General features: G+C 45.2%; 1 protein-coding gene across 1 annotated transcript in view; it reads right to left on the reverse strand.

Moving 5' to 3' along the window:
* The window catches only part of LOC117393823 (protein kinase C-binding protein NELL1-like), a 150639-nt gene extending 130849 nt beyond the window's left edge, over positions 1-19790 (reverse strand). The window contains exons 1-2 of the mRNA XM_055220996.1: positions 19670-19790; positions 17981-18103 (exon numbers count right to left, since the gene is read on the reverse strand). Of these exons, the coding sequence (XP_055076971.1) occupies positions 17981-18103; positions 19670-19721 (175 nt within the window). The 5' untranslated portion in view covers positions 19722-19790. The remainder of the gene's footprint in view (positions 1-17980; positions 18104-19669) is intronic.
* Between the last annotated feature and the right edge of the window lie 583 nt (positions 19791-20373).

Consider the following 20373-nt stretch of genomic DNA (forward strand, 5'->3'; position numbering starts at 1 on the left):
AGGCTCAGAACCAGAATAAGGCTCAGAACCGGAATAAGGCTCAGAACCGGGATAAGGCTCAGAACCGGGATAAGGCTCAGAACCGGGATAAGGCTCAGAACCGGGATAAGACTCAGAACCGGGATAAGACTCAGAACGGGAATACAGCACAAAACCAGGATAAGACTCAGAACCAGGATAAGGCTCAGAATGGGATTGTACAAGTACCATTAGATTAGTCCCATTTTGACAGGGTACTTAATGTAAAACTCAAATCTACTTTAGCTCTTGTGACATCTCTGTCTCTTTCCCTGGTTCTATTTTTAACCTGGGTGTAATTATGCTGCACCATACCCAGCAGAGAGTCTCTCCTTTGGGTCACATCTGAGCTGGAGGCCCCTGGAGCAGATCTGGTCCTGAACCAAGACGCAAAAGCACTTTCCACTCACATATTGTGATTTACTCCTGGTTTAGTCCTGGTTTATTCCTTTAAGTCCTGGTTTAGACCTGGTTTAGTCCTGGTTTAGTCCTGGTTTAGTCCTGTTTTAAACCTGCTTTAGACCTCCTTTAGTCTCAGTTTAGTCCTTGTTTAGTCCTTGTTTAGTCCTTGGTTTAGACCTGACCTCTTGTTTAGTCATGATATTATCCAACATATAAAAGCTAGAACAATATATTCTGGGGCTCAATATTTATCGGGTGTACATTGTCTTGTTTGGAAATTTGGGATGTTCTTGTTGAATAAAACAGGAGATTTTGCTGTTTTTGGAGGAAATTATGGTTATTCAGAAATTGCAGCCTTTGTGATCTGCTAATCGTGTCCATTCAAATAGCGATTTTGATTCAGTTGCGATTCATCTGGCAGCACTAATGGTTTGTGCATATTTGAGAACATTTAAAGTGCTTTAAAGCAGACATGTGGAAGTGTTTTCATAAATCCGATTGCTGGTGTCGACGGGAGGCACAGCGGGACTGATCCGAGCCCGGAACGATAAGATAACATTCCACAAAAACACAGAATAATCCAATAATGGAGAAGCACAAGGAGGGAGGGAGAGCTAAAGAAGAAAGAGAGGGCTTTGTAACAGGGAACTAAACTAGGACTAGAACAAGACTAGATCCAGGGACGTCACTAGACCTACTATTCTTAGGCACAGGCCCCTTTCATTTGTACCTACATTTGTGTAAAATCTGATGTAAATCTTTCAAGCAGGAGGGTCTGGGACATTCTGCAAAAAAACAGATGCAATTTCAAAATCTAGATGAATAAATGCATACAGGAGGCTTACTAAGAATTAACCCCAAAGTTAGACTTTTTCCTATATTATTATTAGTACAGCAATAGGCCACTTTTCTTCATCTTAACTTGTGTTTTCCACATGCTATAGTTCATTTGTTCATTTTAACTCTTGTGTCAGTGGGTCCCAGTGCAGCCTCAGCTCTCAGCTGCCTCTCTGTGCTCTGCACTGAGCCCACTGTGAGCCTCACACTGGGCGGGCCCTGCAGAGTCCACACTAAAGAATAAACCAACAAAGACTAAAGCACAGAACACCTGGCCTCATGTTTATGTTGTTTTGAATCCATCTGAAACATAGTGAGAAATGTGTCACACTTCACCGCGGTACATCACACTATTGAATCCATTCATAGCCTTTCTATTAAAATGGTTTATGCTTCTAACTATGCAAATATGAGGCTGATTCTCAAAAAATTTAATGTGACTAAAAACTTGGGCTTTGTAAAACATCTTCATGGGCCCTAAATGTTTTCCACAGCCTTTAAGTTCTTTGTTCTAGTAAAAACCACCCACATTCAGCACCTCAGTGCTGTCACCTGCTCCTCTCCTGCTCCTCTCCTGCCCCTCTCCTACTCCTCTTTGGCTCCTCTCCAGCTCCTCTCCTGCTCCTCTCCTGCTTCTCTCCGGCTCCTCTCCTACTCCTCTTTGGCTCCTCTCCGGCTGTTCTCCGGCTCCTCTCCGGCTCCTCTCCTGCTTCTCTCCGGCTCCTCTCCTCTTTGGCTCCTCTCCTTCTCTCCTGCTCTGTGCTGTAGTAGTGCTGCTCGGGTCATGGTTTTAGGACTAAAGCAGCATGGAGCCAACCTGACACAGTGTGAACACACTCTGGACGAGTCCATGAGAAGAACCTGACTCTAAGCACTTTGCACACATAGAGTCTATGATCTGTGACTTAGTTTATTTTCACACTGGAGCATCACTTTTATAGTCACCATGTGTTTAAACTGTAGTGATAACATGACTGCTCAGTGCGCACAGCACTTTTTTTTCTTCTCTTGCTTTTTTCAGTTGGAGCTGTGAATCCAAAAGGGGGATAGAGTTGTCCTCTTTGTGCAGATGTAAATGTCAGGGGTCTACAGCCCTAGTTTATGTCATTAAGACAGGTCCAGATCTTTAGGAGATGCTTATTGTGCTGCTGTGCCACATTAAAGCTCTGCTGCTGTAGGCTTGAGCCGTCTGACCCGTCTGCTGGTTACAGTCGACCCGTGCATCACTAGAACAGAACATCAACAGAACTATAACCTATGATCTGCACACAGAGGCAGGACGCTCCTCCTGTGGTTGTGCTCTAGTCTCCTACACAAAGCACGGGATGGGTCTTTCCACACTGGGGCATGTGCCCCAGTATAAAGGGTCCAGGACTAAACCAGGACTACACCAGGACTAAACAAGAGAGAGACGAAGTAGAGACAGAGAGGAGTACAGAGAGAGAGGGAGAAGAGGAGAAGATAGAAACAAAAGGAAGAGGAGATAGAGAGGACAGAAATGAAAGAGAGAAAGAGAAAGGAGGTAGAGAGGGAGAGAAAAGGGGAGAAGAGAGAGAGAAAGAGGGGTGAGAGGCGAGTAGGGGCTGTGAGGGCTGTGAGGGCTGTGTCGTGTAAAGCCGTGGGGCAGAAAAGCATCATGGGAAAGGGGATCAGGACAGAAACAGAGCAGGTGAAAGCCCCGAGACGATAATATGAATGAGGTCATGCAAGGTCAGAGGGAACAAGGTATTAGGAAACAAGGAGACGAGAGAGCAAGGTGTTAGGAAATGAGGAGAGAGGAGATGAAGAGAGAGAAGACAAGGAAAGAGGAGATGAGATATGAGACAAGGAGAGAGAAAGAGAAAGAAGGGATAAAGTCAGAAGGAGCAAGGAGACGAGGAGAGAAGAGACAAGGAAAGAGGAAAGAGAAATGCATCACTCAGATATGAATTCTCCTGGTCTAAAAATGTGAACTTGATAAACTGAATCTGGAAACAATCAGATGACAGCACCAGGCCAAGACACAGGTCAGATCTGCGGAGAGGCAACCCCACTCACAATAACAATACATGTTTTTCAATGGGTTTTTTTTAGCAATAAAACCAGTGCATAAATATAAGATAAATGCCATACTGTGGCACATTCTAGGCAAAGAAATAATATCTCCATGGAGACAAGCTGAAAATTTGCATAAAGCACCTTTAACCAGCTCATATTGCAGCCTTTTAATAACTTTAATAATAGACGATTTATTCTATATTCTAATGTCTCTTATCTCCCAAATGATTGCAATGCTATCCACTCGTGTCTCTCCCTGCAGCGCTGTTATTTTGACTGAGCTATCAACGCAATCTGCCAGTAATTACAATGTCTTTTCCTCATTATACAAGCTAGCATTCGCGTCACCTCTCTGCCTGATCCGCGTCACCTCTCCACCCTATCCGTGTTGCCTCATTTGCATATTAATTGCTAGCATGTCATACTGCGTCGCGTGCATGTGAACGTTTGAGATACGGTCAGAGTGAAAAACACAGCTCCAATGGAACTACGGCGAGAGAGAGGGACAAAAGACCTCCCATATTGTGTGCCAGAGTGGTTATCCTGTCTACTCCTCTCAGTAAAGGAGGTTGTGGGTTAGACTCCTGATGTCTCTGAGTCGAGTGCGCATGTCCTCCCTGTGCATAATTTTAACAAATCCAGCCAAAATGTGTAAATAATACTTGGAATTCAAATATTGAGTTGCTGTAAAGTGAACATTGTTGTAAAAGTGTATTTGAAAACTCAGAAATAGTTGGTAGCTCCACTTTTCTCCAAGCAGAGCGTTGCGGTGCAGAGTGGACTGTGCCCTCTCTTTGTTCGGCGCCGCTAGATCCAAAATGGCGGCTAAATCACATAATTTCAGGTTGTTTGGAGCGAGAGGAAAACGCTGTCAGCACGGTTTATGGCTCTGAAAAGAACTCACACACAAAGGCACAAAGGTTCATTTCAAACCTCCAAATGTCGCTCTCCTCGCACAACTGAACCTGGGTTGCCAGAGCCTTAAAGTAAACATATCGTGCTTGTGTAAGAAAGTATTAAGTCAAATGTATTTATATAACACTTTTCACAGACATAGGTCACAAAGTGTTTCACATGCAACCAAAACAGCATGAAGTACATTTATAATAACATTAGTCACAGCAGCCCTGAGCCTAAGGGGGGAAACGCTGGCTCAAAGAGGAATGTTTCAGCTGCTTTTTAAAAACATCCATCTACAGAGCGTGAGGAGCAGTTCACTCCACAGTTTAGGGCAGACGGCTTGAAAGGATCTGTCTCCTCATGTCTGAAGGTTGTCTGCAAGAACATTAACGCATTTAAGCCATTAGACCAGGTGATTTCTCACGTCAAAAATGAAAAAAATGTTGTCTATTTGAATGTTTACTATTGTCCTAAATGTCGTAATTTAACTGCTTTAAAAGTCCACTACATTGTGCTAATTTCGTAAGTGCGTAGCTCACAACTTTTCTAATGTCACCGCCACGTTCGATGAGTGATTCTTCTTCTCTCTGTCACATTGCGCTCTTTGACTGCTGTCATGAATGTGAAAGGTTTACAGCCAATCAGAGCAGTGGAAATGCGAGGCGCTGCTTAAATACATGTCAAAAAAGAAGGAAAAGTCCTGCCCGGACGTTAAGCTTCACAGTGATGTGTGTGGGGCAGGGCGTGGCATGTTTGGGGCGGGGTGCGTGGGGAAGGGTGTGTGGGGCAGGGTGTGAGGGGCAGGGTGTCTAGGGCAGGATGTGTGGGGCGGGGCCAGGGTGTGTCGGGCTGGGGCGGGGTGTGTAGGGCAGGGCGTGTGGGGCGTGGCCAGGGTGTGTGGGGCAGGATGCGTTGGGCAGGGGCAGGGTGTGTGAGGCAGACTGGATGCTCGCAGGACAGGGGTTGGCAGCTCTCATCTAAGCTTTTGACTGTCTAACTCTGATTTCTCTCTGACAGAAGCGCTTGTTTTTGTGGAGCTGTGTGGAGCTGCAGACAGACGCCACTGATGGACTCAATTATTAATTACGGATCAGATCATTTGTTTTATGGAAACTTTCAAAAGATTCTACCTTTGCCTCAGTCTCTTGTTTGACTGCTGCTCCTGTTAGCACAGACAGACTATAATGAGGTCTCCAACCTTTTCCTCTGGTGAGCTACCTTTACAAAAGAAAAATGCCAGAGAGCTATTAATTTTAGCAGTAAATATAAGAGCCACAGCTTTAGATGAGGTGCAGTTAGATGTCTATAAAACATAAACCATTCTCCATTTATTCATGCACAGTTAGGGATCAAAATGACACCTTTACAGTGGTAATAGTTACGTCAGAATCAAGTTTATGTCAGAATCAAGAGTTATTTAAGGTAATGCATATAATTCATAATTCCCTTGATGAGCTACTTAGAAGAGGGTGGAGACCTACTGGTAGCTCCCGAGTTACAGGTTGGAGACCACTGAGCTACAAACACCGGCTCTCACTGTCTCACTGTTAAATATTTCATTTCACGTTCAGTGATCTACATTTGGATGAATGAAAGAGGCATGAATGAGGTGTGAGCTGACTTGTTTGTGTGCATACTAATTAATGTTCCCTGTATTTAAGCATAATAACACACTGTACCATTGTGTTGACATTACATATTCAAATACAGCCTGACACTGGCAGAGACAGAGGGAAATGATGTAAGTTTGAATTAAAATTAAAGGAAAAAAGACGTAAAGGCTACAGAACGGGAATCAATCAAATCAATCAATGAATATGAAAATAACAAATACTAAGAGCTTCCCCTATTTGAAAGACCACCAGCCATCACTGCAGTCGACCTTAGGCCACGAGCGGAGGTATACGGCTTGGCCTGGCCGTGTCGGGCCCTAAAGGTCAGCACCAAGATCTTAAAGTACACGTGAAAAAGAACAGGGAGCCAGTGTAAGGATTTTAAGATCGTGGTGATATGAGCTCTGCTGGTGTGTGGTGTGGGGCAGAAGACTCACAACACAGTTTTGGACCATCTGCAGCCGGGTAAGATCCTTCTAGTAAACAGATTGTTACAATAGTCTAGTCTGAAGGACATGAATACATGGATTACCAGCTCAGCTTTTGAAATCACCAAAGTTTATGTTTCACAGCTGGAAGATATATATATATATATATATATATATATATATATATATATATATATATATATATATATATATATATATATATATATATATATATATATATATAGTGAGTTGAGTTGGTAAGAGTGATGTTCTAAAGACATCGCATCATCAAAAATACTAAATGAATGAATCTGACTGATCAAAGTGTCACAACAGCGGAACAAGATGAAAAGTCAAACTTTTGTTACATCCAGAGAAACGCACAGGTATCAGTCTAAAAGTGCACAAAGCACTTACCTTCTGCATGTTTGCCAAAAGCTACATAGTCTGTATTGACACTAAAATAGGCTGAAGTGCATCTGTCGGCGTCGCCGTCGTTTGTTTTGGGTCACTTGGGACCTTCACCTTTGGCTTCAGCACAAACCTCAATGCTGCTCTGTGATTGGTTCACTAGTCGACCTCTCCAGTGGAGACACACCAAGATGAGTTTGTGAAACCACAAATATAACAGGAATCAGATTTTTTTTTCCAAAACCCTGACTGAAAAGTGTCATAGATGGTGTGTGTTTCCAGGAGAGTTGTGAGCTGCTGAGAAAAACCTCTTTTCCAAGGCTTCTGCCAAAAGTGGTAGTTTAGAAATTGGGTCAAAGTTCTGAAGTTCTGTTGGGTTCAAGTTGTTTTTTGTTTTGAGATTTGGTTCCACAGCAGCATGTTTGAAGGAGGAGGGGAACACAGAATATGGTAACTCAAGGCCCAGCAGTGTCAAAAACATTCATACATGTCCTACAGTTGTTATCAGTAACAGTTATATTTGGTTTGAACATTTTTACCTTGTATCTAGAGACAGGTCAAGTTTACAGAATTTGATCCATGTTCTAGTGGAGTGTCTGCCACCTGCTCGTCTCCGTGGAGATGTTATTGCTATGGCCGAAAATGTTCCAAAGTATTAAAAGCATCTATAAAAATAATAATTGTATTTGTACAGCTCATTTCAGGGCACTCAAAGACTCTTCACAGAACAATAACAAAAGTGTCGTTCACTATAATTATGCAGAAAAGACACAAGACATTTAGTGTAGTTCTACGGCTCAAAAGTACCAGAGCGTGACTCGGTTTAGATGAGAAGGAGAGAGAGAAAGAGGGAGAGAGAGGGAGAGAAAGAGGGAGAGAGGGAGAGAGATTAGAAGAGGAGCAAGTGAGAGGAGAAGGAGAGATGAGAAGAGGGAGAGGCGCAGGTGAGAGAGGAAGAGAGATTAGAAGAGGAGAAGGAGAGAGGGGAGGGAGAGATGAGAAGAGGGAGAGAAAGAGGAAGAGAGGAGCAGGAGAGAGGAGAGGGAGAGATGAGAAGAGGAAGAGGCACAGGAGAGAGAGGGAGAGAGATTAGAAGAGGAGCAGGAGAGAGAGAGAGAGATGAGAACAGAGAGAGGGAGACAGATGAGACGAGGGAGAGAAAGAGGGAGAGGAGCATGAGAGAAAGGGAGAGATGAGAAGAGGAAGAGAGGGGCAGGAGAGAGGAGCGGTAGAGATTAGAAGAGAGAAAGAGAAACAGGAGAGAGGAGAGGCTGAGAGGGAAAGAGATGAGATGAAGTAGAGAAAGAGGGAGAGAGGGAGAGAGAGGAGAAAAGGGAGAGAAAGAGGGGGAGAGGAGCAGGAGAGAGAGAGATGAGAAGAGGGAGAGAGGCGCAGGAGAGAGGAGAGAGAGAGATGAGAAGAGGGAGAGAGGGAGATAGATGAGAGGATGAGATATGAGAAGAAGGAACTAAGAGCAGTAGAGAGGAGAGGGAGAGATTACAAAAGGGAGAGAGGAGAGGGAGAGATAAGAAGAGGGAGGCAGGAACAGGAGAGAGGAGAGGCAGAGATAAGAAGAGGGAGAAAGGAGCAGGAGAGAGGAGAGGGAGAGATTAAAAGAGGTAGAGAGGAATGGGAGAGAGAGAGGGAGAGATGAGACGGCGAGAGATGAGAAGAGGGAGAGTGGAGGAGAAGAGAGGGAGTACCAGAGATGAGAAGAGAAAGAGAGGAGTAGGAGAGAGTGACAAAGAGATGAGCAGAGGGAGAGAGGGAGGAAGAGATGAAAACGGGAAAGAGAGCAGGAGAGAGAGGGAAAGAGATGACAAGAGGGAGAGAGGAGCAAGAGAGGAATGAGAGGCATGTAACTTCTCAATCTCCCTCTCTGTCCCTCTTTGCCTCTTCCCCCTCCTCTCTCCCCCTCTCTCTCCCCCTCTCTCTTTGGTAATATCAGTGCATCACATGTTAACAGTTCAAATGCTATCATGTGTTTCAGGGTCATGGTTCAACTCCCAGAACGTGTGGGGTCTTTCTCTGTCCATCACACTAAAAGAGACAGGACAGGTAGAGGGGGAGGGGTCTCCAGTCTGCAGAGTTTGTACCAATGTGGAGCAGGTATTAGCGAGAGTAAAGAGGGAGAGGAGGAGAGAGGACTCAATCTGCAGCAGGAGGTTATCAGGTATTAGGGGTTAGACGGACGGGAGGAGGCAGGAGGAGGAGAGAGAAAGAGAGGGATGAGATAGAGGAGAGTAAAGGAGGAGAGACAAAGAGGTGTAGTCTCCAGTCTACAGCAGCAGCTTGTGAATGTGCAGCCTGAATGTGGAACAGCTATTAGGGGTCAGAGAGTGAGAAAGAGAGGGAGAAGAGAGAGAGGGATGAGAGAGGAGAGAAAAGAGGGAAGAGGGAAGAGTGAGTGTAGTCTCCAGTCTGCTGCTGGTTGTGGACTGTGCAGTCACACTGAGCTTTGAGCTATTTTTACCTCCGCTCCAGTCTGCAGCAACACATGGAGAACAGGTATCAGACAGGGAGAGAGGGAGGAGAGGAGGGAGAGGAGAGGGAAGTGAGAGAGAGAGGGATGGAGGAGGGACAGGGGGAGTGAGGGGGAAAAGGGAGGAGGGAGGGAGGAAAGAGTCAGTATTGGAGAGAGAGAGAGAGAGAGGAAGGAGAGGGAGAGAGGAAAAAGAGGACAGAGGGGGAGGAGAAGGATGAGGAGAGACGACAGAGGGAGAGAGAGGGAGTGGAAAGGCAGAGGTGAGAGAGAGAGGCTCCAGTCTGCAGAGCTATGTGTGCCAATGTAGAGTAGATATTAAAGCAAAGGGAGAGACGGTGAGGAGGGCGAGAAACAGAAGAGGACAGAGGAGAGAGGGAAAGAAAAGATGGGAGGAGAAGGGAGGACAGATGAGTGTGGAGAGCGCAGACTGAAACCAAAGCCTCATGTTTTATGGATGCTCTATACCTGCTCCTCAAGAACGCATCGACCGGAAGGACAGAGGAGAGTACAGCCAGGAGGGAGAGACGGAGCAGTATCATATCAGCCGGAGGGACAGACAAGTGTACAGCCAGGAGGGAGAGATACAGAGCTGCATCAGCCGGGGGGACAGAGTAGTATACAGGCAGGAGGGAGAGAAACAGAGAAGTATCGTATCAGACGGAGGGACAGACAAGTGTACAGTCAGGAGGGAGAGACACAAAGCTGTATCTTATCAGCCGGAGGGACTGAGGAGTGTAAACCAGAGGGAAAGTAATAGAGCTGTATCATATCAGCCGGAGGGACAGACAAGTGTACAGCCATTAGGGAGAGAAAAAGAGCAGTATCAGCCGGAGGGACAGGGGAGTGTAAACCAGAGGGAAAGTAACTGAGCTGTATCATATCAGTCGGAGGGACGGAAGAGTGTACAGCCAGGAGGGAGAGAAACAGAGAAGTATCATATCAGCCGGAGGGACAGACAAGTGTACAGCCAGGAGGGAGAGAAAAAGAGTAGTATAAGCCGGAGGGACAGAGGAGTGTACAGGTACGAGGGAGAGTATCATATCAGCCGGAGGGATGGAGGAGTGTACAGGTACGAGGGAGAGTATCATATCAGCTGGAGGGACAGACAAGTTTACAGCCAGGAGGGAAAGAAAGAGTAGAATAAGCTGGGGGGACAGAGGAGTGTACAGGTACGAGGGAGAGTATCATATCAGCCGGAGGGACTGAGGAGTGTAAACCAGACGGAGAGAAACAAAGCAGTATCGTATCAGTCGGCGGGACAGAGGACTGTACAGCCAGAAGGGAGAGAAACAGAAACCACTAATGTATCGGCCAGAGGGACATAGGAGACTTTGACCCAAAACAAGCACAAATTCTCAAAGTGTATGTTTGTAATGAGGAAACAACATTATAACATAGATCAGAAAACAGTGTAATATCAGCCCTTTAATAATACTTCTAATAATACTAACAACACTAATAATATTAATGATCCCGGCGCCTGTTTTGTCGCTGCAGAGACTTTTACCCTGAGTTATTGTTGTCCTGTTTCTACTGAAGCTGTGAACTCTGCGACTGCTCGTGTTGTTTATGTTCAGACGCTGTGGGATTATGAAAAATACACCACAGAAAAACAAGGAAAAAACAAGGCAAAAGAGCAGAGCTAAACGTGTTTGAACTGCAGCACTGGGATTGTCTGAAATCACAAACCAAAAATGAAAAGACGCATTCAAATGTTTGGGTTTTAAAAGCAATGAGAAGCAAACTAGGTCAAACGTTTGTGCACGCTCCGCTCAGAGAGATCAGGAGTCTAACCCGCAACCTCCTGGTGAGAGGGAGGAGACCGGATAACCACTTTGCCACTGTAATCACAGACTGCGTGGACAGATTGTTCGCAGTTTTGCTAATTAACACACGCCCACTGGCCTCTGCCACAAAAATTACAATATTTGGACAGAACTTATGCAAAAAATTTTGAAATTATGAGACGACCACGGCTCCGAGCTGATTGTCCTCTGACCACAATCACTTCAACAATCACCGGCCAATCAGTGAAGGACAAGAGGCCATTTTAGACTAAACAAACCAGCGCAAACACCAGACGCTCTCAATTATAATGTCCCTGTGTGTCAGATGCCCTCCCGGTGTGTCAGATGCCCTCCCTGTGTGTCAGATGCCCTCCCTGTGTGTCAGATGCCCTCCCTGTGTGTCAGATGCCCTCCCTCTCTGTGTGTCAAGGTCCCTCTGGGTTAAACCTGCAATTGAGTGAGTTAAAGATTTGGTATTTTTTGTATTTATCAGTAAAAAGTCAGATTAAACTCATGATTCACAAGTTGACTCTGTCTTTATATAAATACATTGTTTCCTAGTCCTTTTTGTGCATAAATAGTAGTTTTTGCATGAACGCCTCCTGCAGGTGGAGTCTTGTAAGTGCAGTTTGGGTCAGACCAATCGATCGTCAGCACTTGTCTTTAGTCCAGAATTTATTTAGTCGACTCCTCTTTCTACATGCACAAATGCAGAAAACTGTCAAAAAATTGACTAGAGGAGGAAAAAACAGAGAAGAGAGAGATAGAGAGAGCTGTTTCCAAACAATGAAATATTCAGTATTTGTGAAAAATCTGGACTCAAGACAAACTCCAGGAGCCCAAACTTTTGACAAACTGAAGCTGTCAGGATCCTTTGCAACATTTGCTCCTCCTCTCCTCCTCTGACCCTCTCCTCCTCTGACCCTCTCCTCCTCTGACCCTCGCCTCCTCTGGCCCTCTCCTCTGCTCCTCTGACCCTCTCCTCTCCTCCTCTGACCCTCTCCTCTCCTCCTCTGACCCTCGCCTCCTCTGACCCTCTCCTCTCCTCCTCTGACCCTCTCCTCTCCTCCTCTGACCCTCTCCTCTCCTCCTCTGACCCTCTCCTCTCCTCCTCTGACCCTCTCCTCTCCTCCTCTGACCCTCGCCTCCTCTGGCCCTCTCCTCTGCTCCTCTGACCCTCTGGTCCTCTCCTCTGCTCCTCTGACCCTCTGGTCCTCTCCTCTGCTTCTCCTCTCCTCAGCTTTTCTCTTCTGTTCCTCCTCTGCTCCTCTCCTCTGTACACCCTCTGCTCCTCCTCTATTCCTCTGCCCCTCCTTTCCTCTTCTGCTCCTCTCCTCTGTACACCTTCTGCTCCTCCTCTGCTCCTCTCCTCTGTACCCCCTCTGCTCCTCCTCTGACCCTACCTCTGCTCCTCTGACCTTCGCCTCCTCTGCTCCTCTGACCCTCGCCTCCTCTGGCCCCCTCCTCTGCTCCTCTGACCCTCTGCTCCTCTCCTCTCCTCCTCTGCTCCTCTCCTCTGTACACCCTCTGCTCCTCCTCTATTCCTCTGCCCCTCCTTTCCTCTTCTGCTCCTCTCCTCTGTACACCTTCTGCTCCTCCTCTGCTCCTCTCCTCTGTACACCCTTTGCTCCTCCTCTCCTCCTCTGCTCCTCTCCTCCGTACCCCCTCTGTTCCTCCTGTGACCCTACCTCTGCTCCTCTGACCTTCGCCTCCTCTGCTCCTCTGACCCTCGCCTCCTCTGGCCCCCTCCTCTGCTCCTCTGACCCTCTGCTCCTCTCCTCTGCTCCTCTCCTTAGCTCCTCTGCTCCTCTTCTCTATACACCCTCTGCTCCTCCTCTGCTCCTCTCCTCTGTACACCCTCTGCTCCTCCTCTATTCCTCTGCCCCTCCTTTCCTCTTCTGCTCCTCTCCTCTGTACACCTTCTGCTCCTCCTCTGCTCCTCTCCTCTGTACACCCTTTGCTCCTCCTCTCCTCTTCTGCTCCTCTCCTCTGTACCCCCTCTGCTCCTCCTCTCCTCTTCTGCTCCTCTCCTCTGTACCCCCTCTGCTCCTCCTCTGACCCTACCTCTGCTCCTCTGACCTTCGCCTCCTCTGCTCCTCTGACCCTTGCCTCCTCTGGCCCCCTCCTCTGCTCCTCTGACCCTCTGCTCCTCTCCTCTGCTCCTCTCCTTAGCTCCTCTGCTCTATACACCTTCTGCTCCTCCTCTGCTCCTCTCCTCTGTACACCCTCTGCTCCTCCTCTCCTCCTCCTCTGCTCCTCTCCTCTGTACACCCTCTGCTCCTCCTTTCCTCCTCTGCTCCTTTCCTTTGCTCCTCCTCTGCTCCTCTCCTCTGTACACCCTCTGCTCCTCCTCTGCCCCTCCTTTCCTCCTCTGCTCCTTTCCTTTGCTCCTCCTCTACTCCTCTCCTCTGTACACCCTCTGCTTCTCCTCTCCTCCTTTGCCCCTATTCTTTGCTTCTTCTCTGCTCCTCTCCTCTGCTCCTCTCCTTAGCTCCTCTTCTCTATACACCTTCTGCTCCTCCTCTGCTCCTCTCCTCTGTACACCCTCTGCTCCTCCTCTGCTCCTCTCCTCTGTACACCCTCTGCTCCTCCTCTCCTCCTCTGCTCCTCTCCTCTGTACACCCTCTGCTTCTCCTCTCCTCTTTTGCCCATATTCTTTGCTTCTTCTCTGCTCCTCTCCTCTGTACACCCTCTGCTCCTCCTCTCCTCCTCTGCTCCTCTCCTCTGTACACCCTCTGCTCCTCCTCTGCTCCTCTCCTCTGTACACCCTCTGCTCCTCCTCTCCTCCTCTGCTCCTCTCCTCTGTACACCCTCTGCTTCTCCTCTCCTCTTTTGCCCATATTCTTTGCTTCTTCTCTGCTCCTCTCCTCTGTACACCCTCTGCTTCTCCGCTCCTCCTCTGCTCCTCTCCTTGGTGCACCCTCTGCTCCTCCTCTGCTCCTCTTCTCCTCCTCTGAAAAGTCATGTTTGCATGGTTTGTCAGGCAATCGCGGGAGGTTAATAGTTTGATTGGGGTTTTTAAGCTGAACAAAAGCGTCTGCGCCTCAAATTCTTCTGTTCAAGTCAAACACTTTTCCTCTGATGATTTTAACAAAAGCACCACTGCACTTTTCACAAAAGCGTCATCAGGAGGTTTTTAAGACCAAAATTATCAGCTTTTAACTTTCAATAATGGTTCATTTTCACTCACGAAGCAGCTAAAGAAGAATTTGATTTTAACAAGTGATTTAGGTCTTTAAAAGGGTAAAAATGTCACATTTTCATCCTGGTTTTGCTTAATATTTCAGGTAAAGATCAGGTCTGAGACAGGATCCTAGGAAAATCAGATACTAACCAATACTGAACTAGTATCGAAACTAGATACTCATTTGAGCAAGTATCGATTCTAAAAAAGTCACATTTACAGGACAGATATGAGCCTTTCCTGAATAACTTTAGAATGATCTTGAGCTGTAACAGAACAAGTATAAGACACATAGACTAGTACACACTCATGGACCACTATGGAACCTACCTGGACGACTGAGGAAGTACACAGATATAAGGCCACATGGTAATAGAAAAGAAAGTACTAACATTTAATGTTGAAAATCACATTCTGTTGTCTAAAGAAAGTGTGTTTTTATAATCATTGTGGTATCAGAATCCTTTGCTTAGTATGAAGTTTGAAATTTTAGTATCGCAACAACACTAATTTGGAATACACAGCTGGAGGGTTGTTGGTCTTTGATAGTCGACCATGTGTCTCTCTTTACTCCAGTTAAACTCCACAGCCCAGAAATGCATAACTGTTTCTTAAGTAAACAAAATGTTTCCTGCTCACACTAGCTTTGGTTTAAAAATTGTTGAGTGAATGTAATGTGAAGGACAAAAGATTGAATAAGTCACAGAATCTAGTAAGTAAGAGTACTGTTACACTGTATAATATATTACTCAAGTTTATTTAAGATACTCAAGTAAATGTACCGGAGTACTACCCATCTCTGACCATACCATGTTATTAATATGATGTAAACAATATACATTAAGTGCATGTAAGTACCTTTTCTCTAAAACACAGTAAATACGTGGAGGTAATTTTATAACTGTTACCTTGCAACCATCATGAAAAAAGCGTCCAAACTCATCTAAATGACACAATAGTTATGATCAGACTAATACAAATAAATTACACTTTTATTTAGTTAATTGAAGGATTAAACTGTCAGAAAAATGTCTTCCTTGTGCGTAAATTGTCTCTGCATTTTGGATGGAGTTTTCTGTGTTATAGGTAGAGGGATTCTGTTTTAAAACTCAGCTCTACTTCCTGCATTTTCTTTCCATTGATCTGATGTAAAACTATGATAAATAATTAGCACAGGTGCTATCCCTCCAAACCAAGTCAGAGCGTGATAATGATATGCATATGCACTTGTCACAGCACTAAAGCCAAAGCAGCTCTGCAGACTCTGGGATAAACAGGCCTCACAGAGAGTCGTTATGATGCAGACCCACCCTCACACTCCACAGTATCGTCATAAAACATGAGACTCACACATGAGTCACGAGGTCAAACATGAACAAAGATAATAGTGTTGTCACGATAGTAAAATTTCAAGCTTGATTTTGATACAAAGGAATAGACTGATAATTGATACTTTGCATCACACTGGGGGTGTCCTGCATATATGTCTATGGTGGAAAGCTCAAGAGTTTCCATGGTGACACAATGCACACATTAGCAAAAAGAGACAAATAAGTTTTAAGAAGAAATACAAAATGGATTTAAAATGCACATTTTCAGGAGCCTGTGATGTCCATGGTCCTGTTTAAGTGTTTTTTCAACAAAAAGGGGACAGTGACTGAAAAACTGTCGGCTAATGCTAGCTCGCTTGTGACTGTCATTTTATTTGAGAAGGACTTGTTTAACAGCAGAAATCAACTCATCTGTTGTAGTTCAACAAAGTCAGCTCTTTTTGGTTAGACTGTGTTAAAACAAAGCTCAGATTAAAGTCTAACTTTAATAACAGAACCTCAGACAGAACAGTGCATCATGTTAGCTGCAAAGTATCAATTTTACATAATTTGTATTGTTATCTGCCTTTAAACATGTTTTAACACATTTACTTTGGCCTGTCATGTCTTAAAACTAAACATAATGTCAATTTTCTGACAATAGACATCTTATTTCTACAGTAATACTACAGCACTGGGCTCTGGGGTTTGGGCACCATATACTGGAAGCAGAGGGAACTGCATTTGAAAAATCACACCATCTGGGTTTGCATCTTTTTCCGACATGCCAACAGAAGCATGTATTTGTAATGAATGTCACTGATGTCAGAAATGCTCAGATTTTGATTTATAGACTTTAAAATAGCAGGGCATATCTGAACTTTTACCTGCTGTTTCACAAAACTGGGAAATTTAAATGTCATGTTTTTATGGGGTTAAAGGGAGCAGACTAACTAAAGAAGGATTCATCAAATGAGTGTGAGTAAAGCAAAATACAACAAAATACAACATACTAATAAAATAATAATATGGGTAAAAGCTAAAACGAAGTCAATTTTGAAGAGCATGAACACTTTTAGATCTGATGAATATTCACAGACTTTTTATATCACCAGCAAGACTTAATAAATAATGATAATAACATCAAGAAACCCTTCAGCACAAACATCCAAAAGTCATGTTACAATATAAACACATTTTACCCACTGCACGTGCTCGTCCTTTGTACTATTTATGGACTGCAGCAGAGACAGAGCTGTCCATGGTGCTGAAATATTATACACACAAGTCACATAGAACAAAATAACTCAAACATGAAGAAGAAATTAAAGCTGAACTAAGTCACTTTCAGCAATAGAGCGAAAGAAATACTAAACCAGGACTAAATCAAGTGTAAACCAGGACTAAACCAGGACTAACCCAGGACTAAACCAGGACTAAACTAGGACTAAACCAGGACTAAACCAGGACTAAACCAGGACTAAACCAGGAGTAAACCAGGAATAAACCAGGACTAAACTAGGAATAAACCAGGACTAAACCAGGGCTAACCCAGAACTAACCTAGGACTAAACCAGGACTAAACCAGGACTAAACCAGGACTAAACCAGGACCAAACCAGGACTAAACCAGGACTAAACCAAGACTAAACCAGGACTAAACCAGGAGTAAACCAGGAGTAAACCAGGACTAAACCAGGAGTAAACCAGGAATAAACCAGGACTAAACTAGGAATAAACCAGGAATAAACCAGGACCAAACCAGGACTAAACCAGGACCAAACCAGGACTAAACCAGGACCAAACCAGGAGTAAACCAGGACTAAACCAGGACTAAACTAGGAATAAACCAGGGCTAACCCAGGACTAACCTAGGACTAAACCAGGACTAAACCAGGACTAAACCAGGACCAAACCAGGACTAAACCAGGACTAAACCAGGACTAAACCAAGACTAAACCAGGACTAAACCAGGAGTAAACCAGGAGTAAACCAGGACTAAACCAGGAGTAAACCAGGAATAAACCAGGACTAAACTAGGAATAAACCAGGACCAAACCAGGACTAAACCAGGACCAAACCAGGACTAAACCAGGACCAAACCAGGAGTAAACCAGGACTAAACCAGGACTAAACTAGGAATAAACCAGGAATAAACTAGGACTAAACCAGGACTAAACCAGGACTAAACCAGGACTAAACCAGGACAAGGGTGTGACAAGGGCCAAACTGCAGTCAACTGAAACACACACAAATAAAAAGTCAAGTTTTTTCCCTGATTATTTCTATCAGCGACAAGATCCATTCTCCCACTGTATTTATCCAACTACAACAAACAACAAAATGGTAGGGCATCTGACACACCACAACATCTGGGAGGGCATCTGACACACAGGGATCCAGCAGGATGGGACGTCATCTGCCACAGGGATATAGGAGGATGGGAGGGCACCAGACACACAGGGAAACAGGTATAAAAAGCAGAGATATCTTTCAAGGTCATAGCACAAAGATCAGACCCAGACTCAGATCAGGACTGGACCAGGACTTGGCTTGGCTCTAGACTCACCTCTGAAGAGAAAGGCCTTGGATCCGTTGTGGAGTCCGGGGACTTGAGTAATCCCCAACGTGGAGTTAGTCCGGTCCAACTCCTGGATTATGTCCATCTGATAGTCGCCATCTGAGCCTCGAGCTGAGAAGAGAGACTGGGTTAGAACCAGGACTAAACCAGGACTAAACCAGCACTGTAACAAGGACTGAACCAGGACTTAACAAGAATTTAACCAGGACTGAACCAGGACTGAAGCAGGACTGAACCAGGACTAAACCAGGACTAAACCAGCACTGAAACAAGGACTGAACAAGAATTTAACCAGGACTGAAGCAGGACTGAACCAGGACTAAACCAGGACTAAACCAGGACTAAACCAGCACTGTAACAAGGACTGAACAAGAATTTAACCAGGACTGAAGCAGGACTGAACCAGGACTAATAGGTCTAAAGTAAGTAAGGTTTACATCTTTGTTACAATAAGTAAACGTCTATATAATGTAAATAATAGAATTTTGTCAGAGCACAGCATGTACAATGCACAACTACTAATACGATGACTACTTTGTCACTAAACACAATTATACCATTTCCCAGTCTCCTTGTACTGTACAATAACAGATAATAACTGTAACATCTGAGTTATACAACAGCCCAGCCTCTTGTGCAACAATGTGCTCCCACAACCAGGGTCTGAACCAGGACTAAACCAGGTCTAAACCATGTCTAAAGCAGGTCTAAACCAGGACTAAACCAGGACAGAAACTGGTCTAAACCAAGACTAAACCAGGACTGAACCAGATCTAAACAAGAACTAAACTAGGAATGACAGGACTAAACCAGGTCTAAACAAGGACTAAACCAGCACTAAACCAGTAGTAATGCAGGACTAAACCAGGTCTAAACCAGGACTAAAACTGGGACAAAACCAAGATTAATGTACAACTTAACTAGAAAAAATGTATGGCAAACCAGACACTATACTATATCTGGAATTAAAAGGTCTGAATCAAGACTAAACCAGGACTAATAATCCAGGTCTAAACCAGGACTAATAATCCAGGTCTAAACCAGATCTAAACCAGGTCTAAATCAGGTCTAAAATAGATCCAGGACCTAACCCATTGTCGAACCGTGTCAAGGTGCGGAGACAATGAGCCCAAGGTTACAGACGGTACAAAGCGGAGGTGATGCGCCCTCCTTCTGCTCCGGAGCTCCGGGACAGAACCGGGAGCGAGGCGGAGCTGCCCCGGGCAAACTGTACCCAAATGCGCCCGATATCTGCGCCATGGGTTCAGTTTTACACCCAATAAAGTCACGTAGTTTCGGACAGATTTGAGAAGGATCCCGGGGTCTATCTCACCTGTGCGTTCTGCGGCGTGGAGCGACCAACTTCCCCAGAATAACCACAACATGTAGAAATATACAGCGCGTTATATGATAAAAAAAAAAAATTAAAAAAAAGACGTTTAACACTGGCAGAACAAGCAAAACGAAAATGAACTAAACATGAATATTGAATGTGAAGATAATTTGATACGTCCTTGTGATTTTTGACCCTCTAAATCAACGCATAATCCAGTCTCATCCTCCACAATCATATCATTAACCCATTTTCATGCGTAATGTTTGACCAATATTGATTTTCGCGTGCGTAATGCGCGTGGAAAAAGGCGCCAAAACCCCCTCAGTTCCACGTGCACTCACCTGGACGCGCGAGAACAGCGAAAAGCGAAACAAAAAACAGGTACATATCCATCACAGCGGGAGTTTGTGCCCAAAGATAAAGTCCAAACCGGAGCTCCAGAGCCGAGAGTCCACCGCGAGCGCACCGCCTCAGTGTGGCCGGGAGCGGGGAGCGGGTAGAGGAGGCACGGCGGAACGCACCACCGACTCCAGGAAGGGGGAGGACAAGAGAGACGGCCAGGGGGAGAGAAGGTGGAGGAGCGTGAATGTATAAACTGTGGATGGTCTGGATTGTGGAGAGAAGGATTTAAAATGTTTGTGTAAGTTTGGAGAGATAAATCTAAGCCAAAGCAGTGAGTTTTGAGCGGAGGACATGCGCAGAACGACCCTCCAGGACCGAACCATCCGCGCAACTCTCCAGACACGAGACAAGGATTCTCAAGGTGTCTGTCACAGCCACAGACCGGACTAAAACGGGACTAATCCAGGACTAAACCACGATCTGAACCAGGATTGAACCAGAACTAAATTAGGACTAAACTGGGTCTCAACCGGGACTCAACCAGGATCTAAACCGGGACTAAAGCACGGCCGAACCAGGTTTGAACCAGGATTAAACAGGGTCTAAACCAGGACTAGACCAGGAAAGAACCAGGACTGAACCAGAACTAAAGCAGGACTAAACCAGGACTGAATCAGAACAAAACCAGGACTGAAACAGGAAT

The sequence above is a fragment of the Periophthalmus magnuspinnatus genome, chromosome 3 (genome assembly GCF_009829125.3).
Source record: "Periophthalmus magnuspinnatus isolate fPerMag1 chromosome 3, fPerMag1.2.pri, whole genome shotgun sequence".
Taxonomy (NCBI): Eukaryota; Metazoa; Chordata; class Actinopteri; order Gobiiformes; family Gobiidae; genus Periophthalmus; species Periophthalmus magnuspinnatus.